A 22,011-nucleotide genomic window follows, 5' to 3' on the forward strand; every position below is an offset into this window, starting at 1 on the left:
TTGGCCAACCTTTAGGCTCCTCTTATAGAATTTGTTGGATTTTGGCCAGGTACTAGTGACCTGGATTGGCCAACCTGGACCTTTGATCTGACCCAGTAAAGCTATACTTCTATTGTCCCTAAGCATGATTCTGAAAGGTGCACATAACGTTTATAGAATCGCAACATATATTCAGTAGAATATAGCCCATAGTGTGCCCTCTTTCAGAAGAGTGTAGAAAATGAAAACAAATAAAGTATTCCTTGGGAGTGTGTGGGGCAGTGGTTAGAGCTACAGCCTTGGCACCCTGAGGTTGTGGGTCAAATCCCGCACTGCTCCTTGTGACCCTGGACAAGTCACTTAATCCCCATTGCCCCAGGTATATTAGATAGAGTGGGACAGTTAGGGAAAAATGCTTGATTACCTGAATCATTTGTAATCCGCATAGAATTGTAGGATACGTAGAATATAAATTATAAAAAAAAGAAATGGTACAGGAAATGAGGAGAAATTAAAGTCTCCTGGCTGCCTATCCCTATTAAGTGCTAGCTATTTCTATTTATGAGGTACAAAATTTGAGCAGTAATATTTAGGGGAGAATTGTGCTACAGCTCACAGTACAGGTTTTGATCGATTAGCTTATTAGTTTGATAGTCCATCGTTAGTATGAATTTTTAATTTTCAGCCAGGTTGGAGAGTGATCTTCAACTACGATCCCACCCTTGACTGCTGGGGAAACTGAGGAATTTGCAGGCCGCCCTGATTTGGGGAGCTAACCTAACAGTATTATTGTCAGCTTCCCTCCCCAGGGCTACTGCTCGTATCTTGTTTTCCCCTGTTTTTTCTTAGTTTGGGGAATTTGAGGTTTAGATACTAGAATTGACATGTTTTTAATGAGAACGTTTTATAAGGACTTCCTCGTCCTAATTTTAGCTAAAGTTCTCAGTCATACTGTCTCCTCTAAGAACTGGGTTTTAAAAGGGGTGTCTTGGCTCTTTGTTTTTATGTTTTATTAAACTTGATCTGCCACTTTAGCTTTTAACAGAACTCAGCGGTATACATTAAAAATAAACAATATAATAGAAAAGAACTCCATAAGATATATATATATAGGAAAGACCTTACCCGATCTCAAGTAACACATACAGAAACATGATGGCAGATAAATGCCAAATGGCCCATCTAGTCTGCCCATCCGCAGTACCCAGTATCCCTTTAGCACTTTCAAAAATTGTAATTATGTACTGCAGGCACCTCTTGCATATCAAGATTAAATGCCTGTTTAAAAAATAACATTTGCAATAAAATATTAACCCCCCCTCTTTTACAAAGCCATGCTATTGGCTGCTGCATGGCAAAAGCTGCATAGCTCTTTAAATTCCTATGGCCTTTGGGGCAGTTACCGCAGTGGTAGCAGCTAGCGTGGCTATGTAAAAGGGGGAGGGGTTTAAATTTCCTAAAATTTACTTTGGCATGCAACTCTTTAAACAAGGCATTCCACATAGATGATGCCAGCCCAATAAAAGCTTTTGCTTGACTGCATTCCTGATCAGCTCTCAAACCACGAGGCAGCACTAACCTATTATCCAGTAAAGATCTTAAAATGCAAGTAGTCATTTATGGGATCGCCAAGGCCCTCTTTTACTAAGGGGCGCTAACTGATTAGCGCGTGATAAACGCTAATGCGTGCATGTTAGTCTATGGACACGTTAGCGTTTAGTGCGCACTAATTTGATTAGCGCACCTTAGTAAAAGAGGAGGTAGATTATGAAGGTAGAAGACCAACGCTCAGAACTCTGTGAACCAAAACCGACATTTTAATCCTCCTCTCGTCCCCATCCTGGGGAGTTGACCGCTTCTGCCAGTCACAGCGGGTATCTATGCCAGGGTGCAAAGGAAGCGGTATGACCAGTAGGAAAAAGGAGGTATTGGTGCCCCATATAAGACTGTGGGGAGACCTCGTTGAGAATATTGTGTACAATTCTGGAGACCGCACCTTCAAAAAGATATAAAAAGGATGGAGTCAGTGCGGAGGAAGGCTACTAAAATGGTGCGTCGTCTTCATCATAAGGCATAAAGATCTCAGTATGTATACTTTGGAGGAAAGGCGGGAGTGGGGAGATATGATAGGGACGTTTAAATACCTACGTGATGTAAATACGCACAAGTCTAGTCTCAATTGAAAGGAAGCTCTGGAATGAGAGGGCATAGGATGATGTTAAGAGATGAAAGGCTCTGAAGTAATCTAAGGAAATACTTTTTTTACAGAAAGGGTGCTAGATGCATGGAACAGTCTCCCAGAAGAGGTGGTGGAGACAGAGACTGTGTCTGAATTCATGAAGGCATGGGATCTCTCAGAGAGAGAAAGAGATAATGGTTACTGTGGACAGACTGGATGGGTTATTTGGCCATCATGTTTCTATGTATGCAGCATATCAGCAACTTGTGTACTTAGTTGCATTCATACTCTAATGCAACTTGAATTTCCCCTATGAAAATAAGTGAAATTCCATTTTTTTTAAACTCTGGTTAACAGATGACTTTTTAGCCTAGCAATCCAAAGTGGAATCCCCTTAATGACCACCATCCTGTCGCATGCATGTTGCCTGTTATGTGGTAGGGCTGACAATATTTTGGCAGGCTAATAGTGTTTCATGCTGATGCTTATTAAAAGTAAAATACTATTTCAGTAAATGTAGGAATGGAGGTGATAAATAAAAAGTTAAGCTTAGGATATTGCTGTGTATTTTTAAAGGAATTCTTTCAATTTTGTCTCCAGGCGTTCGCCATGGCAGATGTTTGCAGATCTTAGTGTAAAACTGATTGAAATATTTTAAGAAAACTGAAATAATGTTGGTGGCAAAATTTATTTTGCCATGTGCAGATGTAAGACATCAAGCTCCCAGACTGATGGCAGAATTAACAAAAAACACCATCTGGTTTGATAATTATCTGAAAATACCCATGTTCCTGGGTTTGTTTTATTCCCACTTACTTCCCAGCTTTATTTTATCTGTTTGCACACCAGCTATGGGCACAATAAAGACTTTCTATCTTATCTTTCTAAAAATATGTTTTGCTTGAATACATAAATCTTTGAATTGTTACTAAACAAGATCATTATTTGCATATGTGCCACATCAGTTATCAAGTTTGCATGTGTGATAGTTTCAACAGCCGTCACGTAAAATACATATAGCTTGTAACCATATGTTTTTGCTTGACTAAAAGCTAAAACTGAAGACCAATTTTCAATATGTAGTGCACAAATTTACACTTTAAAATGCCCAGCAATACGTACTGCTTGGCAAAATCTGTAGAAATAACACGTTTCTAGATATTAACTGATATTGTTGGATTCGACCTTAAGGTATTCAATCATTTTGATGAAAAGACTGATTTGTCGAAAAACCACAGTCTGGTGGAGGCACAAAGCCAATGACATTTGAGCATTCATATATTTTCATAAACTTTGAACAATGTCAGTGAGACACCTCTTCAATCTTGGCCACACAATAGCAGGGTATTCAATCTTTCTTTAGCTGAAGAAAGAAAATTTAAATATCAGCATAGGCTTATTAATGTGACCGTTTCCATGGTATTCACCGTGTCGATTCTACAGGAAGATATTTGTAGAATAGATGGGATATTGTTCACCACTCCTGCTGCAAAAAAAGAAAGTTTATTTTTAAAACAATTTGTATTTCCCCAAGGAATTTTTTTAAGCCTAAATTTAGAGAGTCTGGGTTCTAAGTCCTTTGAAAATCAGCAAAATAACATGTATTACTGGCTGGCCATTATGCAATCAGGACATTGGGCTTTAACACAAATGTCAATGCTAACAATTAATAGTAGATAGGTCAATCTAGAGACCTGTTTACTAAGATTTTGCAGTTACCACATGTTAATTGCTAAAACTAATGCATGGCAACTGTAAAAGCTCTAAATATGGGTGTCCCCAGCATTTTCATATTCAGTTAGCATAGAAGAAACATTAATTATGTATGCTACTGCAGATAACTTGATGCAGTTAGCTATACCTTTTTGTGTGGTATTAACTGCACCCCAATATCTATTACTTTAACAGTTAATGAGCAGTAATTACCTCCATGTTAACTGAAATTTGCAGTTCACCATCCACTTTCAACCCTTCCATTCTGCATTACTTGTTAACATCTGCAGATACTGTATTGTTACAGTTAACATGCTGCTTTAAATCCTAATGTCACAGCTGTGCTGCTAAAGTTGCTAATTTAACAACTAACATAGAGTTCCTATGAGTGTCGGGAACAGCGCAGAGCATTCAGTGCCTAAGGGATCTGGCCAATTGGAATCTTAGGCCATTCCCAGTGCAATCCAGAATGTACTGCAAGAGAGGTCTAAGATTCTCATTTAGCCCTGGCCTTCATTTCAGCCGCCTGCCTTGGAGCGATTCTGTAATCGGCGCCCTGGACTGATTACTCCTTTTACAGAATCTGGGCCTTACTTGATAAGCAAGATAGAAAGTTCTGAATAAAGGTGAAACCATATACACACTCTTCTTTCTACCAACGACTAGGCTACCAGGGCACAAATATGCCTTTGGAACCATTGATTTAGAACATCTGAAAGGATACCTCATAAATGTTTTAGCCTAGTTGGTGTAAGAACTAATATTAGCCTGGTTGCACATCTAGCCAACTAAGTTGAACTGAAAATTAGCCACCTGATTTTGTTAATGTCTGTATCATATATGTGAATTCAATAGTTATCAAACAAACAAAAAAAACCTTTATTTTGGCAACTGTTAAGCTTCCAGAAAAAAGTATAAGAACATAAGAATTGCCATACTGGGACATAAAAAAGGTCCATCGAGCCCAGTATCCTGTTTTCAACAGTGGCCAATCCAAGTCCCAAGTACCTAGCTAGATCCAAAGTAGTAAAACAGATTTTATGCTTCTTATCCTAGGAATAAGCAGTGGATTTCCTCAAGCCATCTCAATATAGGCCTATGGACTTCTCGTTTAGGAAATTATCCAAACCTTTTTAAAACCCTGCTAAGCTAACTGATTTCACCATATTCTCCGGCAAGGAATTCCAGAGTTTAATTACACGTTGTGTGAAGAAATATTTTCTCCAGTTTGTTTTAAATATACTACTTAGTAACTTCATCGCATGCCCCCTAGTCCTAGCATTTTTGGAAAGAGTAAACAAGTGATTCACATCTACCCTTTCCACTCAACTCAGTATTTTATAGACCTCTATCATATTACCCCTGAGCCATCTCTTCTCCAAGGTGAAGAGCCCTAGCTGCTTTAGCCTTTCCTCATAGGGAAGCCGTCCCATCCCTTTTATCACTTTTGTCGTTCTTCTCTGTACCTTTTCTAATTCTGCTATATCTTTTTTGAGGTACGGCGACCAGGATTGCACACAGTATGCGAGATGCGGCATACTGTAGAGCAATATAAGGGCATTAGAAGTATACAAAGCCTAATGTTTCTGGAAGTTAAGTACTGCTCTGGAATTAGAACTTGATGATGAAACTGTCCATGTCTGACCAATCAGATGAAATAGCTGTCCCAAAGTCAATAGTTGAAATGGTGCTTTCACAGTGTGCCATAACACAAAACCATTCTGACAGTTAAACGCACACTGAAGCAGCCTGATATATCCATATTAGGAACTAATTTAACTTCATATTTGCAAAGAAATCATTAATATTTGATTTGGATGAAATAGGTATTGATTGTTTTGTAAGACATAAGATTTATGATTCCTGCTTTTTTTGAGGGCAAAATATCCATAACCAAAGTATTGCTTCTCACTGACACAGTCTTTATCCAGCAAACAAGAGAGAGAAAAACTTGTGAATATTCATAGGGAGGACCCCCAAGCCTGCAATAAATATATTTCTTCATCTCCTCTCCTGGGCCCAATGAAGGAGTTTCACCAACTGGGTGTTTACAGCTTTAATGACCCATCTCCTCCAGTCCAAAGGTTCCCCAGCTAATCCCTAGCCACCCACAACTGCTATCTCCTTCTCTTTCTGACTTTAAGGAAGGAAATAACCAGTTATTGCAAGATGACACCTAGAGAGATTATACTGTGGAAGTTTATAAGGATCACAAGAAGAATTTGGCTAAGTAGCATTTAATTTTTTCTGCCATGTTTGTTTGGCAGATGTCAGTGCCTAGGACAATGAGATTTCTGGTATTTATAAAATCTTTATGCTCCTGATATATACTGAGTAATTCTAATTTTAAGAAGATTGGGGATTGTTTTTGATCATTTACCAGACATTTTTTAAAAAACGTATAAACCTTAGGTGGGTAGAGCACCTATTCTGTAAGAGCACTTACATGTGTAACTACCACTATAGAACACTACCGTGTTTCCCCTATGATAAGGCAGGGCCATCAAATAAGACAGCCCCCCCTTTTTAGAAAAAAATGTAAAATAAGGCACCCCCCCGCAAATAAGCCACCCACCGATACCTGCGCTTACCCGAATCGGGTGGTACGCTGGGTGACTCCGTGTGGTCCCTCCGTCTACCTATTTGCCTCCATGGCTGCGTGCCGCGCCTCGTCATGAAGTGAAGAGGAGGAAGTGACAGGACTGCAGCGCGCGCTCGTGACTCCGCGCCAGGAAACACAGGCAGCTTCCCTCATCCCTCCCTACAAAATTTTTTTTACATAGTTCCCCCCCCCCCCGACGTGCGATTCACCCCCCGCAGGACCGCTCGCACACACCCGCACCCCCACCCCAAAGGACCGCCGACTCCCCGACACGATCGGGGCAAGAGGGAGCTCAAGCCCTCTTGCCCCCCCGACTCCCCGACACGATCGGGGCAAAAAGGAGCCCAAGCCCTCTTGCCCCGCCGATTCCCCAACTCCCCGACAATATCGGGCCAGGAGGCAGCCCAAGTCCTCCTGGCTCTGGTGACCCCCCTCCCCCCCCGCTAGTTGTTCGGGCCAGGAGGGAGCCCAAACCCTCCTGGCCAAGGCGACCCCCTAACCCCACCCTGCACTACATTACGGGCAGGAGGGATCCCAGGCCCTCCTGCCCTCGACGCAAACCCCCCTCCCCCCAATGACCACCCCCCCCAAGAACCTCTGACCGCCCCCCCCAGCCGACCCGCGACCCCCCTGGCCGACCCCCACGACACCCCCAACCCCCTTCCCCATACCTTTCTGTAGTTGGCCGGACAGACGGGAGCCAAACCCGCCTGTCCGGCAGGCAGCCAACGATGGAATGAGGCCGGATTGGCCCATCCGTCCCAAAGCTCCGCCTACTGGTGGGGCCTAAGGCGCCTGGGCCAATCAGAATAGGCCCGGGAGCCTTAGGTCCCTCCTGGGGGCGGGGCCTGAGGCACATGGGCCCAACCCGACCATGTGCCTCAGGCCCTGCCCCCAGGAGGGACCTAAGGCTCCCGGGCCTATTCTGATTGGCCCAGGCGCCTTAGGCCCCACCAGTAGGCGGAGCTTTGGGACGGATGGGCCAATCCGGCCTCATTCCGTCGTTGGCTGCCTGCCGGACAGGCGGGTTTGGCTCCCGTCTGTCCGGCCAACTACAGAAAGGTACGGGGAAGGGGGGTGGGGGTGTTGTGGGGGTCGGCCAGGGGGGTCGGGTCGGCTGGGGGGGCGGTCGGAGGTTCTTGGGGGGGGGGGCGGTCGTTGGGGGGAGGAGGGTTTGCGTCGAGGGCAGGAGGGCCTGGGATCCCTCCTGCCCGTAATGTAGTGCGGGGTGGGGTTAGGGGGGCGCCGTGGCCAGGAGGATTTAGGCTCCCTCCTGGCCCGAACAACTAGGGGGGGGTCGCCAGGGCCAGGAGGACTTGGGCTCCCTCCTGGCCCGATATTGTCGGGGAGTTGGGGAGTCGGCGGGGCAAGAGGGCTTGGGCTCCCTTTTGCCCCGATCGTGTCGGGGAGTTGGCGGGGCAAGAGGGGAAGCAGCAGGACACCGGTAGGAGCTTCTACATGATGGGGGGGGTTGGGAGGCTGTGGGGGTGCGAGCGGTCCTTCAGGGTGGGGGTGCGAGCGGTCCTGCGGGGGGGGGGATGAATCGGATGTCGGGGGGGGCATCAGGCTTTCAGGGTGGGGACAGGACTTCAAGGGGGAGAGGAGAGTCGGGGCGGGCGAAAGAAGAGTCGGGGTGGCCAGAGGAGAGTCGGGGCGGGCGACTGGAGAGTCGGAGACATTGTCTGGTTATGCTGGTTTGTAATGACAACTACCGTTATTACCATTATACTGTACCATATACAGGTAATAAAATTCTGTTTTTTTTCAACAATAACTGTGTACTGTAGTCTTCTTCATGGGTAAATAAGGCATCCCCCCGAAAATAAGCCCTAGAGCATATTTTGGCCTTCCAAACGGGGAAGGGGGGTGGGGGTGTTGTGGGGGTCGGCCAGGGGGGTCGGGTCGGCTGGGGGGGCGGTCGGAGGTTCTTGGGGGGGGGGGCGGTCATTGGGGGGAGGAGGGTTTGCGTCGAGGGCAGGAGGGCCTGGGATCCCTCCTGCCCGTAATGTAGTGCGGGGTGGGGTTAGGGGGTCGCCGTGGCCAGGAGGATTTAGGCTCCCTCCTGGCCCGAACAACTAGGGGGGGGTCGCCAGGGCCAGGAGGACTTGGGCTCCCTCCTGGCCCGATATTGTCGGGGAGTTGGGGAGTCGGCGGGGCAAGAGGGCTTGGGCTCCCTTTTGCCCCGATCGTGTCGGGGAGTTGGCGGGGCAAGAGGGGAAGCAGCAGGACACCGGTAGGAGCTTCTACATGATGGGGGGGGTTGGGAGGCTGTGGGGGTGCGAGCGGTCCTTCAGGGTGGGGGTGCGAGCGGTCCTGCGGGGGGGGGGGATGAATCGGATGTCGGGGGGGGGCATCAGGCTTTCAGGGTGGGGACAGGACTTCAAGGGGGAGAGGAGAGTCGGGGCGGGCGAAAGAAGAGTCGGGGTGGCCAGAGGAGAGTCGGGGCGGGCGACTGGAGAGTCGGAGACATTGTCTGGTTATGCTGGTTTGTAATGACAACTACCGTTATTACCATTATACTGTACCATATACAGGTAATAAAATTCTGTTTTTTTTCAACAATAACTGTGTACTGTAGTCTTCTTCATGGGTAAATAAGGCATCCCCCCGAAAATAAGCCCTAGAGCATATTTTGGCCTTCCAAAAAAAATAAGACAGTGTCTTACCATCGGGGAAACAGGGTAGTGTAGGTTGGTGCCCAGATGCCGTTATAGAATTCATGCTCAGCTCTCTGCATATTGTGTTGTAAAAGAAAGAAAAATGTGTTTATAGCAGCTATTCCAAATGGTCAGACTTGTAGTATTAGGGGTCTTTATTATTGTGAAGATTATTCTCACTAAGGGATTTGAGTATAGTGTGCAGACTTGTAGTATGCCATACAACAGTGGACCATGGAATAGCAGTCGATATACCATAGTCCTGTGTAGCCCCAACAATATGGTCAGAAGAGAAATAACTATCCTAGAAAATGAAAGAAAGAAAAAGAGAGAAATAGAAATTGGCATACTCCTGAGATTGATAGTAGAACACCAGTTCATGGGCCTAAGCCTGGAAGAGCAGAGAAAGAGAAAGGAATAAGCTCAAAAAAGAGTCGGCCAAGCTCTCCAGGATACTTTCTCCTAGGTCAGTAATGGTTTCAAGAGACCCCCCCCCCCCCCTCCGAGCTCTGGAAAAAATAGTGAGCTAGGGAGAAATGAGCCAATTAGCACTGATATAATTGGATGATAACAATCATTGGTCCTAATTGGTAATGAGTAGAATTTATGAGTGCATCTTTATAGTTACTATTCTATAAAGTGCATATAAAATTTTCCACATAGATTCAAAAAGGGTGCATGGTCAATGGAAGGACAGGTCAAGGGCATTTTTAGCGCATGCAGTGTTATAGGATTCAGGGGATCCATGCCTAATTTAGGTACAAGGATGAATACCAGGGTCCAGTTGGTGTAACCTTTGCACCCAAAATTGGGCACATATCTCAGCTCTAAACGCTATTCTTTAAATGGTGCTCAACTTTGAACACCATTTATAGAATGCCACTTAGTGTGCATTTTTTGGGGTGTCCAAATATGGGTGCCATTTACAGAATTGAGTTCCAAATGTGCAAAAAAGAAACATTATACAGATTTTATGAGACGTAAATTCATTGTTTGGTATCTGTAAACCTGTAATTATAGAAGGGTGTCCATTGGTGGTGGAACTTGCACAATTCTTTGAAAACAAAATCCTTGGTTTAAAAGAACTGTTCAAAGATCAATCATACAATAGTTTTATAAATGTAGAATCTACTCCACGTCTACTACCAAGATGGAATGAATTTGCTTCTGATTATCTTACTTCAGTACATGGGTTTGCAAGTATATTTGGTAAAGGTTTTGTGCAAATCTCTTCTGCAGTCTCCCTCAGGAGGGTTATGTTTGCCTACATTCATTTATAAATTCAGCAATTTTTCCAAAATATCTAGATTCTATTACATTAATTCTGCTGAGAAAAAAAATACCCAGTATAACTGATTGCTCCAAATATCATCCAGTGGCCAATAATGGCTAAAATATTGGAGGCAGAGGTAACTAATCTGTCAACTGAGTATTTGGAAACTTTTGAGCTTTTAGATCAGGGGTGGGCAACTCCGGTCCTCGAGGACCGGAATCCAGTCGGGTTTTCAGGATTTCCCCAATGAATATGCATGAGATCTATTTGCAAGCACTGCTTTCAATGCATATTCATTGGGGATTATCCTGAAAACCCGACTGGATTCTGGCCCTCTGTTTTAGATCATATGCAATCAGGGTTCAGGAAAAATTATAGTATGGGGACCTATGTTTAGCACTAGTCATCAAATTGAAGCTAATCCTTGATAACCACAGCTAGATTTAAGTCTGGTGCTTAGTTTGGTGTTGCATGAATGTTTTATTATCCCAAGTCAAGTTTCATGAGAGTAAGTGGCAATGTACTATTGTGGTTTTCATCATTCTTGAAAAGGTTGTATTATAAAAATAGAAACCTGAAGAGATCTCGAATACTAGTCTCTGGGTTGTAGAGTACCCCTGCTGTCTCCAATATTGTTTAATATGTAATTGAGTTCATAGGGCAGTATGTTCTGCTCTGTGGGTATATCATTAATGCAAATAATATTCAACTGATTTTTCAGATGCAACAGTCTCTTGTCTCAGATATATGAGTGTTTATGTCTTTGTTTCAATAATATGGCAACCTGGATGAGGACTATAATTTTGTGGGTGGCTGGTAAGGATTAACCTATTGGTTCGAATGGACCTATCTTGGGGGTGGGGGTGGAAATAGCATTACAGGGAACTGCCGTGTATGCATTCTGGGAACACTGATTGATTCATCTTTCACATCAGAACCTCAGATTATTAAATCATGTTTTTTTCAGTTAAAATTATTGAGGCAGATTATTTATTTCTAAATGATTTGCAGTTGATGGTTCAAGCTTTGATAGCTTATGGATTTTACTATCTTAATCTTTATTTAGGTCATCCAGATCAGTTGTTACATAGGATCCGTAGATTCCAAAATGCTGCAGAAAGAATTATTCTGTATAAAAGCAGATATGATAGGGCAATGTCTTTGCTTCTTTCCTTGCATTGATTGGCCATTGGAACATTAATTGAATTTAAATTTGTATGCTTAGATTTTAAGATTGTTCATGGTCTGTATCAGGGATGTCCATCCCACGGCCCAACAAGGAGTTTTGTGCGACCCAGTTTTTCCCTCCCTCCCTAGCCTCCCTCCAGCGGGTAGTTTTCTGGCCTACTCCCTTGCTGTAGTTGTCCGCGGGCGACATTGGCTCCTTGTGTGCGATCTGCGGCTGTGTCAGAAGTGTGCCCTCTGATGTCACAACATCAGAAAGAAGGCTTCCGAATCAGCCGTGAATTGCACGCGAGGAGCCGACGACGCCCACAGACGACTGCAGCAAGGGAGCCAGCCAGAAAACTACTGGATCCAGGAGACCCTGAGAAGACTGACGCTGCACCCCAGAGAGAGGCCCAGGATGAGCAGCAATGCTGGCCGCAAGAGGGAAAGCGCTACATCGAGACGCATGGCAGACACAATGGAGAACAATATGGAGGACTTCAGATAAGATGTTGTGTCTTGCTCAAGAGTCTGAGAGTAGCCCAGTGCTTTGGTTGTGATAGGGACAAGAGTCAGACTGAACAGGGCCACCTGACTGCTGGGATAAAAGAAGACTCCAATTGTCCAGGAGATATTGTACCTAAAGAAGAATCACAGGTTTCAAAGAAAGAGACCTCCACTGATAAATGGAGAAAAGCTAGGGGCATTAGTGAGAGAAGCAAATAATCGCGTTATGCTATCATCTATAGAATTACCAGGCATCACAGAAATGGGACAGAACCAGGACTCTCCCGCATGAGGAGCCAGCCACCACCGCCTGCAGTTTTCACCAGAAAAACAATTGCAGCATGGGAGCCGTCCAGAAGGGAGGGAGAAGATCGTGTTGGGATTCGAGAGGGAGGGAGCACGAACTTTGGACAAATGATGAAAGAAGGAGGGAGGGCGCATGAGCCATAGCATTGAAGAATGGAGAGAGTGAGGAGGAAGGAACAGTAAGGGAGAATTGGGTGTCTGAGAGAGGGAAAGAGATGGTGCACATGGAGAGATGAAGAAAGAGGAGAACTGTTGGCAGAAAGAAGAGGGGGGGAGAGAATTATTGGACATGGTGGTGGGAGAGGAGTGAGGTAGAGATACATGGGCACGGAGAGGAGGGGGAGAACATGCTGGGCCAAGGAAGCCTCCTGGACTGTTTGGTTGTGTTTGTTTTTTTTTTAAGTACAGAGGGGGAGAGTATTAAAAGAAGTGCTAGATTGGTTGGGGGGAAGAGCTTATGGGGCCAGAAACAGAGGACAGAGAGAGAGATGGTGGACAGTGGTCTGAAGGGAGAGAAGTTGGACCTGGGGTGGTATGGAGGAAGAGGGAAAGAGATACTTGAGGGGAGAACTGTTGGGAAGAGAAAGGGAAAAATGATAGACCTGGGGGATGGAGGCATGCAGACAGGGGGAGAGATGGGGTGGGGGCAGTTGGGAAGAGAAAGGGAGAGAAGTTAGATCTGGGGATGGAAGGGGAGGTAGGGAGAAAATTTAGGCCTGTGGATGGAAGGCAGAGAGATGCAGCATCTCTCTTTGTTTCCCTCCATTTCATTGTTCAGCATCAAGGTGGGAGGGAAGAAGAAAAACAGAAAAGAGAGGGAGCAAAATGTTGGATCAAGGGGATAGAGGAGGAGAGATGGACCCATGGGATGGCAGGAGGGAAGAGATCTGGGATAAGAAAGGGGATGGAAAGAAAGGGACAGGGAGTTACACTTCTCCCTCCGGATTCGCGGGGGATAGGGGCAGAGCCGGACTGCGAATGGTGAAATACCGCTAATATCTTCTGGTCCAGCTCTGACCTACCCCTGCCTCCCTCCCACCTTCCCCCCAGCATCCTGGCCTGACCTGGTGGTCTAGCGGGCTTTCGGGGCAGGAGCGATCTTCCTACGCTCTTCTCCCGTGCAGATCACCAATAGGAAATGGCTGCCGTGAGTTTCCGTAGTCTCTTGAGATTACGATGGGAACTCTCCACAGCCATTTCCTATTGGCGATCTGCCTCGAAAGGTTTAGGAGGAACAACAATGAAATATAAAGTAGTAATCATTCAACAGAGGGGAAACATTGAGCCGTCATTAGAATTACAGTAGAACAGTTTGAAGTATAATACAGTTGAGTTAGATACAAGTAAATTGGTGTTATCATAGTAAGCAGAACACTTTTACATAGTAACATATAGTAACATAGTAGATGATGGCAGATAAAGACCCGAATGGTCCATCCAGTCTGCCCAACCTGATTCAATTTAAATTTTTTTTTTTTTTTTCTTCTTAGCTATTTCTGGGCGAGAATCCAAAGCTTTACCCGGTACTGTGCTTGGGTTCCAACTGCCGAAATCTCTGTTAAGACTTACTCCAGCCCATCTACACCCTCCCAGCCATTGAAGCCCTCCCCTGCCCATCCTCCTCCAAACGGCCATACATAGACGCAGACCGTACAAGTCTGCCCAGTAACTGGCCTAGTTCAATCTTTAATATTATTTTCTGATTCTAAATCTTCTGTGTTCATTCCACGCTTCTTTGAACTCAGTCACAGTTTTACTCTCCACCACCTCTCTCGGGAGCGCATTCCAGGCATCCACCACCCTCTCCGTAAAGTAGAATTTCCTAACATTGCCCCTGAATCTACCACCCCTCAACCTCAAATTATGTCCTCTGGTTTTACCATTTTCCTTTCTCTGGAAAAGATTTTGTTCTACGTTAATACCCTTTAAGTATTTGAACGTCTGAATCATATCTCCCCTGTCTCTCCTTTCCTCTAGGATATACATATTCAGGGCTTCCAGTCTCTCCTCATACGTCTTCTGGCGCAAGCCTCCTATCATTTTCGTCGCCCTCCTCTGGACCGCCTCAAGTCTTCTTACGTCTTTCGCCAGATACGGTCTCCAAAACTGAACACAATACTCCAAGTGGGGCCTCACTAATGACCTGTACAGGGGCATCAACACCTTCTTCCTTCTACTGACTACGCCTCTCTTTATACAGCCCAGAATCCTTCTGGCAGCAGCCACTGCCTTGTCACACTGTTTTTTTCGCCTTTAGATCTTCGGACACTATCACCCCAAGGTCCCTCTCCCCGTCCGTGCAAATCAGCTTCTCTCCTCCCAGCATATATGGTTCCTTCCTATTATTAATTCCCAAATGCATTACTCTGCATTTCTTTGCATTGAATTTTAGTTGCCAGGCATTAGACCATTCCTCTAACTTTTGCAGATCCTTTTTCATATTTTCCACTCCCTCTTCGGTGTCTACTCTGTTACAAATCTTGGTATCATCTGCAAAAAGGCACACTTTTCCTTCTAACCCTTCAGCAATGTCACTTACATACATATTGAACAGGATTGGCTCCATTTTCTCGTGTAACTTTGCCAGACAATCTCGGTCCTTCTCCAGGATTTTCTTCTGTGAACACAGAACAGAAGTATTTGTTTAGCACATTTGCTTTCTTCTCATCACTCTCCACATATTTGTTCCCAGCATCTTTTAGCCTAGCAATTCCATTTTTTATCTTCCTCCTTTCACTAATATATCTGAAAAAATTTTTATCTCCCTTTTTTACATTTTTTGCCATTTGTTCTTCCGCCTGTGCCTTCGCCAAACGTATCTCTCTCTTGGCTTCTTTCAGTTTCACCCTGTAGTCCTTTCTGCTCTCCTCTTCTTGGGTTTTTTTTATATTTCATGAACGCCAACTCTTTCGCCTTTATTTTCTCAGCCACTAGGTTGGAGAACCATATCGGCTTCCTTTTTCTCTTGTTTTTATTGATTTTCTTCACATAAAGGTCCGTAGCCATTTTTATCGCTCCTTTCAGCTTAGACCACTGTCTTTCCACTTCTCTTATGTCCTCCCATCCAAAACAGCTCTTTCTTCAGGTACTTTCCCATTGCATTAAAGTCCGTACGTTTGAAATCTAGGACTTTAAGTATCGTGCGGCCGCTCTCCACTTTAGCCGTTATATCAAACCAAACCGTTTGATGATCGCTACTACCCAGGTGAGCACCCACTCGAACATTAGAGATACTCTCTCCATTTGTGAGGACCAGATCCAATATCGCTTTTTCCCTTGTGGGTTCCGTCACCATTTGTCTGAGCAGAGCCTCTTGAAAGGCATCCACAATCTCCCTACTTCTTTCCGATTCCGCAGACGGAACATTCCAGTCCACAGAACCTCCTCTTTCCTTCCAAACTTTTGGATATCCACAATCAGATCCTTATCAATTTGCTGCGATTGAGTCGGAGGTCTGTAGACTACACCCACGTAGATAGAAGTTCCATCTTCTCTTTTCAGAGCAATCCATATCGCTTCTTCCTCTCCCCAGGTCCCTTGCATTTCGGTCGCTTGGATATTGATCTTTACATAGAGAGCTACTCCTCCACCTTTATGACCATCTCTGTCCTTCCTAAAAAGATTATATCCCGGTATGTTTGCATCCCATCCATGTGATTCACTGAACCATGTCTCTGTGATAGCAACAATATCTAGATCTGCCTCTAATATCAGGGCTTGCAGAACATGAACTTTGTTGCTTAGACTGCGAGCATTTGTGGTCATCGCTTTCCAGCTATAATCTCCTTTTTCGTATGGATTTTTGTGTCGTTTCACTATCCGTTGCAATACTAAGAAATGAGTTGCTGATATTGCTTATGTTGCAGCCTTTACTACTATCACATCTTTTCTTTTGCCGGGGGTGGTCTCTATAATTGTCCTTCGTACATACACCACCCCCACCTTCTAGTTTAAATGCCTAGAAAAATATTGTCTAAATTTCTCTGCAAGGTTTCTTTTTCCTGCTGTAGTAATATGTAGCCCATCAGTGCAATATAGCTTCTTGTCCTTCCATGTATTTCCCCATCCTCCTATGTACCTGAAGCCTTCTTGATGACACCAGGCTCTGAGCCATCTATTAAAGTCCTCTGTGTTTTTCACTCTTTGCTCTCCTTTTCCATATGCAGGCAGTATTTCAGAAAAAGCTAAAGTCTTTACAAAAGGTTTCACACCCTCACCAAGCTCCCGAAAAGCTTTCTGTGCTGCAAGTGTGGAGTTGTTGGCCAGGTCATTTGTTCCCAGATGGATAACAACATCAGTGTTAAAATCCTTAGTTTCTTCCTTAATTATAGTCAGTATTTGCCTGGAACTCCTGGTAGCTGAAGATCCTGGAAGACATTTCACTATTTTGGTCTCTTCGCCCTGTGTTCCAAGGTTAATGCCTCTGATGATGGAATCCCCCAACAGTAATAGTTTTCTGTTTTTGGCTTTTTTATTTGTACTTAGGGTGCTCTTGTTCTCTTGAGTTTCCTTCATTGGTTCAAGTCCCACCTCCCTTCTGTTTTCATGAGTATCGCAGTGCACTAGTGGAGCGAAGGAATTCTGTAGAGGTAATATTAGTGAAGGTGGATGTTTCTGTGTTATATGTCGCAGTCTTCCTGAGCCTACTGTGACCCATTTATTCCTGGGCTGTTTTATTCTTTGAGGTAGAGGTGGTAAGTTGGTATGATTTTGTGGAGTGATGGAAGCTGCTTTAATTGTATTCAATTCCTGTTTAAGTTTGCAGAGCTCCTCCTTAATACTGGCAAGTTGAAGACAGATGGGGCAAGCCTTAAGCCTCCAAATAGTATGTCTTGGAATTAAAGCACCACAGTGATTGCATAGAATAAAGGTCATCTTGATTATATGGGTCTCTATATATGAATAGTGGTCCCTGGGGTTGGTGGGACTATAAGTAAGACTACAAGTAAGGCAGAAATATAGGCTCTATACCACCTAAAACACAGTATTTTAAACAAAACTGCAGGTTCTATCAGTGCTACCCTAAAACACAGGATTTATAACAGGATTTTCCCTACTTTAGTCACCCTGAGCCACAGGCACCAGAAATATAGGCTCTATACCACCTAAAACACAGTATTTTAAACAAAAATGCAGGTTCTATCAGTGCTACCCTAAAACACAGGATTTATAACAGGATTTTCCCTACTTTAGTCACCCTGAGCCACAGGCACCAGAAAGATAGGCTCTATACCACCTAAAACACAGTATTTTAAACAAAAATGCAGGAAGAGGAAATAAGATTTAACAGAGGAAAGAGAAGGATTTATTTTTTTGTGCTTTTTTATATTTTTTTTTCGTAAGAAATAGGGAGGAGAAGAGAAATTAAGCAGATATAATGCTGAAAACCAGTGAAAAGAGCAGAATATGAAATGCTGAGTAACTTAGCTTTTAGAAGTTCACAGGGCAGCCTAGTTTCAGCAATTGTTTCAGTAACATTTCTTCCTCTTCTTCCCTTTTATCTGCTTTCCATTAGCAAATTTCTACTCTCGTATACTCATTATTCTGATCACTCATCTCCTTGAAAACTCTCCCACATTGATCCACCATTTCTAGCATCTCCCCTCCTTATCGCTTACTCCATCCTCATTTCCTTCCTCTTTTTCTTTCTCCCTCCCACATGTACATCTCTTTTTTCTGTCCTTCTAGTCCCTCCTCCTAAGTCTGACATCTCTCCTCCCTCCCTCCCCCCTTCCAGCCCCAAGTCTATATCCCCCCTGCCTTTCCTTATCCTCTCCCTCCTCTGCTGTCCCTGAGTCAACCATCTCTCCCTCCCTCTTCTGCCCCTCCCCAAATCACTTTTCCTTTCCCCATTTTGCCCTCTCCACCAAATCTATCTTTCCTTCTCCCCATTTTGCCCCTTCAAATCCATCTCTCGCTTTCTTCCCCTCTGCCTTCTTTCCCTCTTTCCTTTCACCTCCTTCTACTATCTCTTCTTGACCCCCTATGCCTTTCCACATGTCCATCTCTCCCTCTCTTTTCTCCTCCAAATCCATCTCTCACTGTCCCCCTTCTACCCCCCTCTGCCATCCCCAAGTCCATCTCTCCCTGTCCCTTACAAATTTGACATCTTTCCATCCATCCTTCCTTCTTTCCTTCCCTTACTCCATTCCTGAGTCTCACATCTCTCCCTCCTTCCCTCAATTAAGTCCAACATCTCTTCCTTCCCCCACCCCTGAATCTGAAATGTCTTGGAAGGGGCCTTATTTCTAGGTGGCACTTCAGTGGAAGTGGTAGATGTCAGGGAAGGAACACAACAGAGAGAGTTGGCTGGCAGCACAATGTTGCTCCCATGAGAGTGCTGAGGCCACTGTCTCTGTTGGTGTTTCAGCATCCCCATCAGGCCTGTTACTACCAGCAGTTTTGGGGGAGGCCTATGGGTGTGATTGTTAGATAGAGTTTGGGAAGGGAGCTCTTGTGGTTTCTGGAAGGGTGAAATGCTATGTAGGTTGCTGTGGAAGAGCATACTTATGTATCGACGGAGTATAATTCTTCCTCTCTTTCCCTCTCCTACTCTCCAGCCCACATGACTGTCTCTTCCCCGCTCCCCTCCCGGTGACCAGCACTTCTCTTTTGATGCTTTCCTTCCCCCCCCCCCAAAGGTGACCTGTATTTTCCTGTACCTTCCCTTCCTCCTTCTTGAAGTGGCTGACAACCAGGTATCTCCCTTTCCCACCTAGGTGACCCAGCGATCTGCTCTTTCAAAACCTCCCACTTGCTTCTACTGCAAGTATCTGTTAAAGATCAGATCTTCACTGGCAGCAAGCAGTGTGACTGATACGCTGCTCATGTTGGCTCCACAGCCCTTCCTTCTGACGCAACTTCTTGTACAAGCACAGCCCATCTGGCATCTGGGATATTCAGACTGCCTGTGTATAAGATAGATTTGCATGCATTGCCTCCATTGTAAGCAAGTTTGCCTCATGCATTTTCTTGCTGATATCCTGAAAACCAGACTGGTGTGTGTGACCCACTGCTTTAGATCGATGCTTTGTTTTTGTTAAAAATGTCCTATCCCAGAACATCTGTCATACTAGGTCAGGGGTGTCCAATGTCGGTCCTCGAGGGCCGCAGTCCAGTCAGGTTTTCAGGATTTCCCCAATGAATATGCATTGAAAGCAGTGCATGCAAATAGATCTCATGCATATTCATTGGGGAAATCCTGAAAACCCGACTGGACTGCGGCCCTCGAGGACCGACATTGGACACCCCTGTACTAGGTGAAAGGTTCCTAAAATATGTCTGTTGCAAATCTAACTGGTGCATTGTATTCACACCAACTACAGTAGTATTCAGGTTGTGCTGATGGCTCCTTTTTACTTTATATATTTTTGCGTGAGCAGCCACTTAAATTCAAATAAATGAGTGTATGCAGTATTTGCAAGACATAACAGATTCCACATATTTGTACATTTCTGTGAATAATTGAAAGAGTGACTGATTTTGAGGGTAATAGCAGTTGATCGTTGCCCTTGGGTATTAAAGTTGCTAGGACTGTGTTTTATGTAAAGTCTCAGTCCATTACTCATTATCATAAAGTCAAAATAACTTTTGTAACCCAAGGGCAAGAGTTGAATAGATTTCAGTTAAATAAATCTTATCGATCCCATAGAGGAAATACTATAAACTTCCAGGATGGGGGTTTCTTTTCTGTTGTTTTCATCTTATGGACAGAGACAAGTACCGTATTTTTCGCTCCATAAGACGCACTTTTTCCACTCCCAAAAAGGGGGTGAAAAAAAGGGTGCATCTTAAGGAGCGAATATTAAAAAAAAACAAAAAAAAAACGCGTACCTTTTTTTTCCATCCCAGCGTGCTTTCCGCGTTCCTGCCTCGGTTCCCCTGCTCTTTTCCGGCAGCAGCAGAGCAGTGCACAAGGCAGTCACACGCTTTTTGCATGCCTGTCTGGTCCTGCGCTGCACTCTGAATGGCTGCCGTCAGTTCTCGCGAGTCATGCAAGAACTTATGGCAGCCATTCGGAGTGCAGCACAGGACCAAGCAGGCATGCAAAAAGTGCGTGCCTGTGTCATAAACTGCTCTGCCACTGGTGAGTGAAGTGCCTTCATCCTCGGAAGTTCCTAGCCACCTGTATCTAGCGTTCGTCCTTCGGAAAACAGGGGCAAGTTGCGGAGACGGGATGCCCGGCAGTAATGTGCCTCTGTCCTTGCAGGCACATGCATCGATGGTCGAGTCAGCGTGTGGAGCGACAGTGAGGCTTGGGAGCTCCGGTGGCATGAGTGTGTCGGAAGCGTGAGTCAGGTGCACCGCATCATTATGCCCATTGAAGTGTCTCCGTTCTTGGGAATGCCCAGCCACCTATGTCTAGCGTTTTTGTTTTTCATCAGCAGAGTTGCGGCAGCGATCCGTATCAGTAAGTATGGAAAAGCGGGGGGGGGAGGGGGGATTAGTTGGACATAGGCCTGCAGCTCTGGGAATGGGGAAGGCGGAAGCACATGGGGCCACCACGTGGCAGCAGCCTTTCCTTATTTCGTGGTGACTGGGTAGATGGAAGGCTGGCTTAGGGCTGGCTGGCTGACTAACTTGGGGCTGGGGGCTGGCTGCCATGGGGCTAGCTGGCTGGTTGGCTTGGGGTTGGTTGGCTGGCAGGCTGGCTTGGGACTGGGGGTTGGCTGGCTGCCACTAGACGTGCCTACCATTAGACATGCCTGCCACTAGACGTGCCCTGTACCCTGTTCCGGCCTACCACTAGACTACCAGAGGGGGGGGGGGGGACAGAGTACAGGGCACACCATTTGGTTCAGAATTTCTTTTTCTTGGTTTTTCCTCCTCTACAGGTGGGTGCATCTTATGGTCAGGTGCGTCTTATGGAGCGAAAAATACGGTATATGCTGCAGTATCCATGCAACATATAGTTTATTCCTACACTTCCCCCTCCGTATTCGCAGTGCTTAGGGGCAGAGCCGGCCCACGAATATTAAAAAACTATGAATAATATTCGGGCCGGTTTTGCCCCAACCATCGCTTCCCCCTGGCTATTTTAAGCTCTGTGAGTCCCCCTTCCTTAAGCTTTACCTGGTGGTCTAGTGGGTTTTCAGGCAGGAGCGATCTTTCCACGCTCCTGCCCCATGCAGATTGCTCACAGGAAATGGCTGCTTTCAGCTCCCGTCGTCTCTCGAGACCATGACGGGAGCTCAAGGCAGCCATTTCCTGTGAGCGATCTGCATGAGGCAGGAGCGTGGGAAGATCGCTCCTGCCCAAAAACCCGCTAGACCACCAGGTAAGGCTTAAGGGGGGGGGGGGGCTCTCAGGGCTTAAAATAGCCTGAAAAATGAAAATGATTTTTTTGGCAGAAAATCACGAATAATCGAAACCGTAGATACGGAAACCGCGAATACAGAGGGGGATATGTAATTTTATAACCGAGTGCCTAGGTTAAGTGGGTGGAAGGCTTATAAAGATAAATAGGTGCCTATTCCTTTCCCCATTTTGCCCTCTCCACCAAATCCATCTCTCCTTCTCCCCCTACTAGCAGTAATCCGGCAGAGATGGACTAGGTGCCTAGCTGAAAGTGGTAAGCTCCTACCGAGTTAGGCACCTAGAAAGCAATTAATTTTAGTTTAAGCTAATT

At 45.2% G+C, this 22,011-nt stretch overlaps 1 protein-coding gene across 4 annotated transcripts in view; it reads left to right on the plus strand.

Moving 5' to 3' along the window:
- The window catches only part of ZNF407 (zinc finger protein 407), a 1,075,359-nt gene that overhangs the window by 946,152 nt on the left and 107,196 nt on the right, over positions 1-22,011 (plus strand). For 3 of the 4 annotated variants that reach the window (XM_033934315.1, XM_033934318.1, XM_033934316.1), the window contains one exon: positions 20,593-20,793. The exons of the other annotated variant lie outside the window; for it this stretch is intronic. In XM_033934315.1, coding sequence (XP_033790206.1) covers positions 20,593-20,793 — 201 coding nt within the window. The remainder of the gene's footprint in view (positions 1-20,592; positions 20,794-22,011) is intronic. 4 annotated transcript variants of the gene reach the window in all.

This window comes from Geotrypetes seraphini, chromosome 2 (genome assembly GCF_902459505.1).
Source record: "Geotrypetes seraphini chromosome 2, aGeoSer1.1, whole genome shotgun sequence".
Lineage (NCBI taxonomy): Eukaryota > Metazoa > Chordata > Amphibia > Gymnophiona > Dermophiidae > Geotrypetes > Geotrypetes seraphini.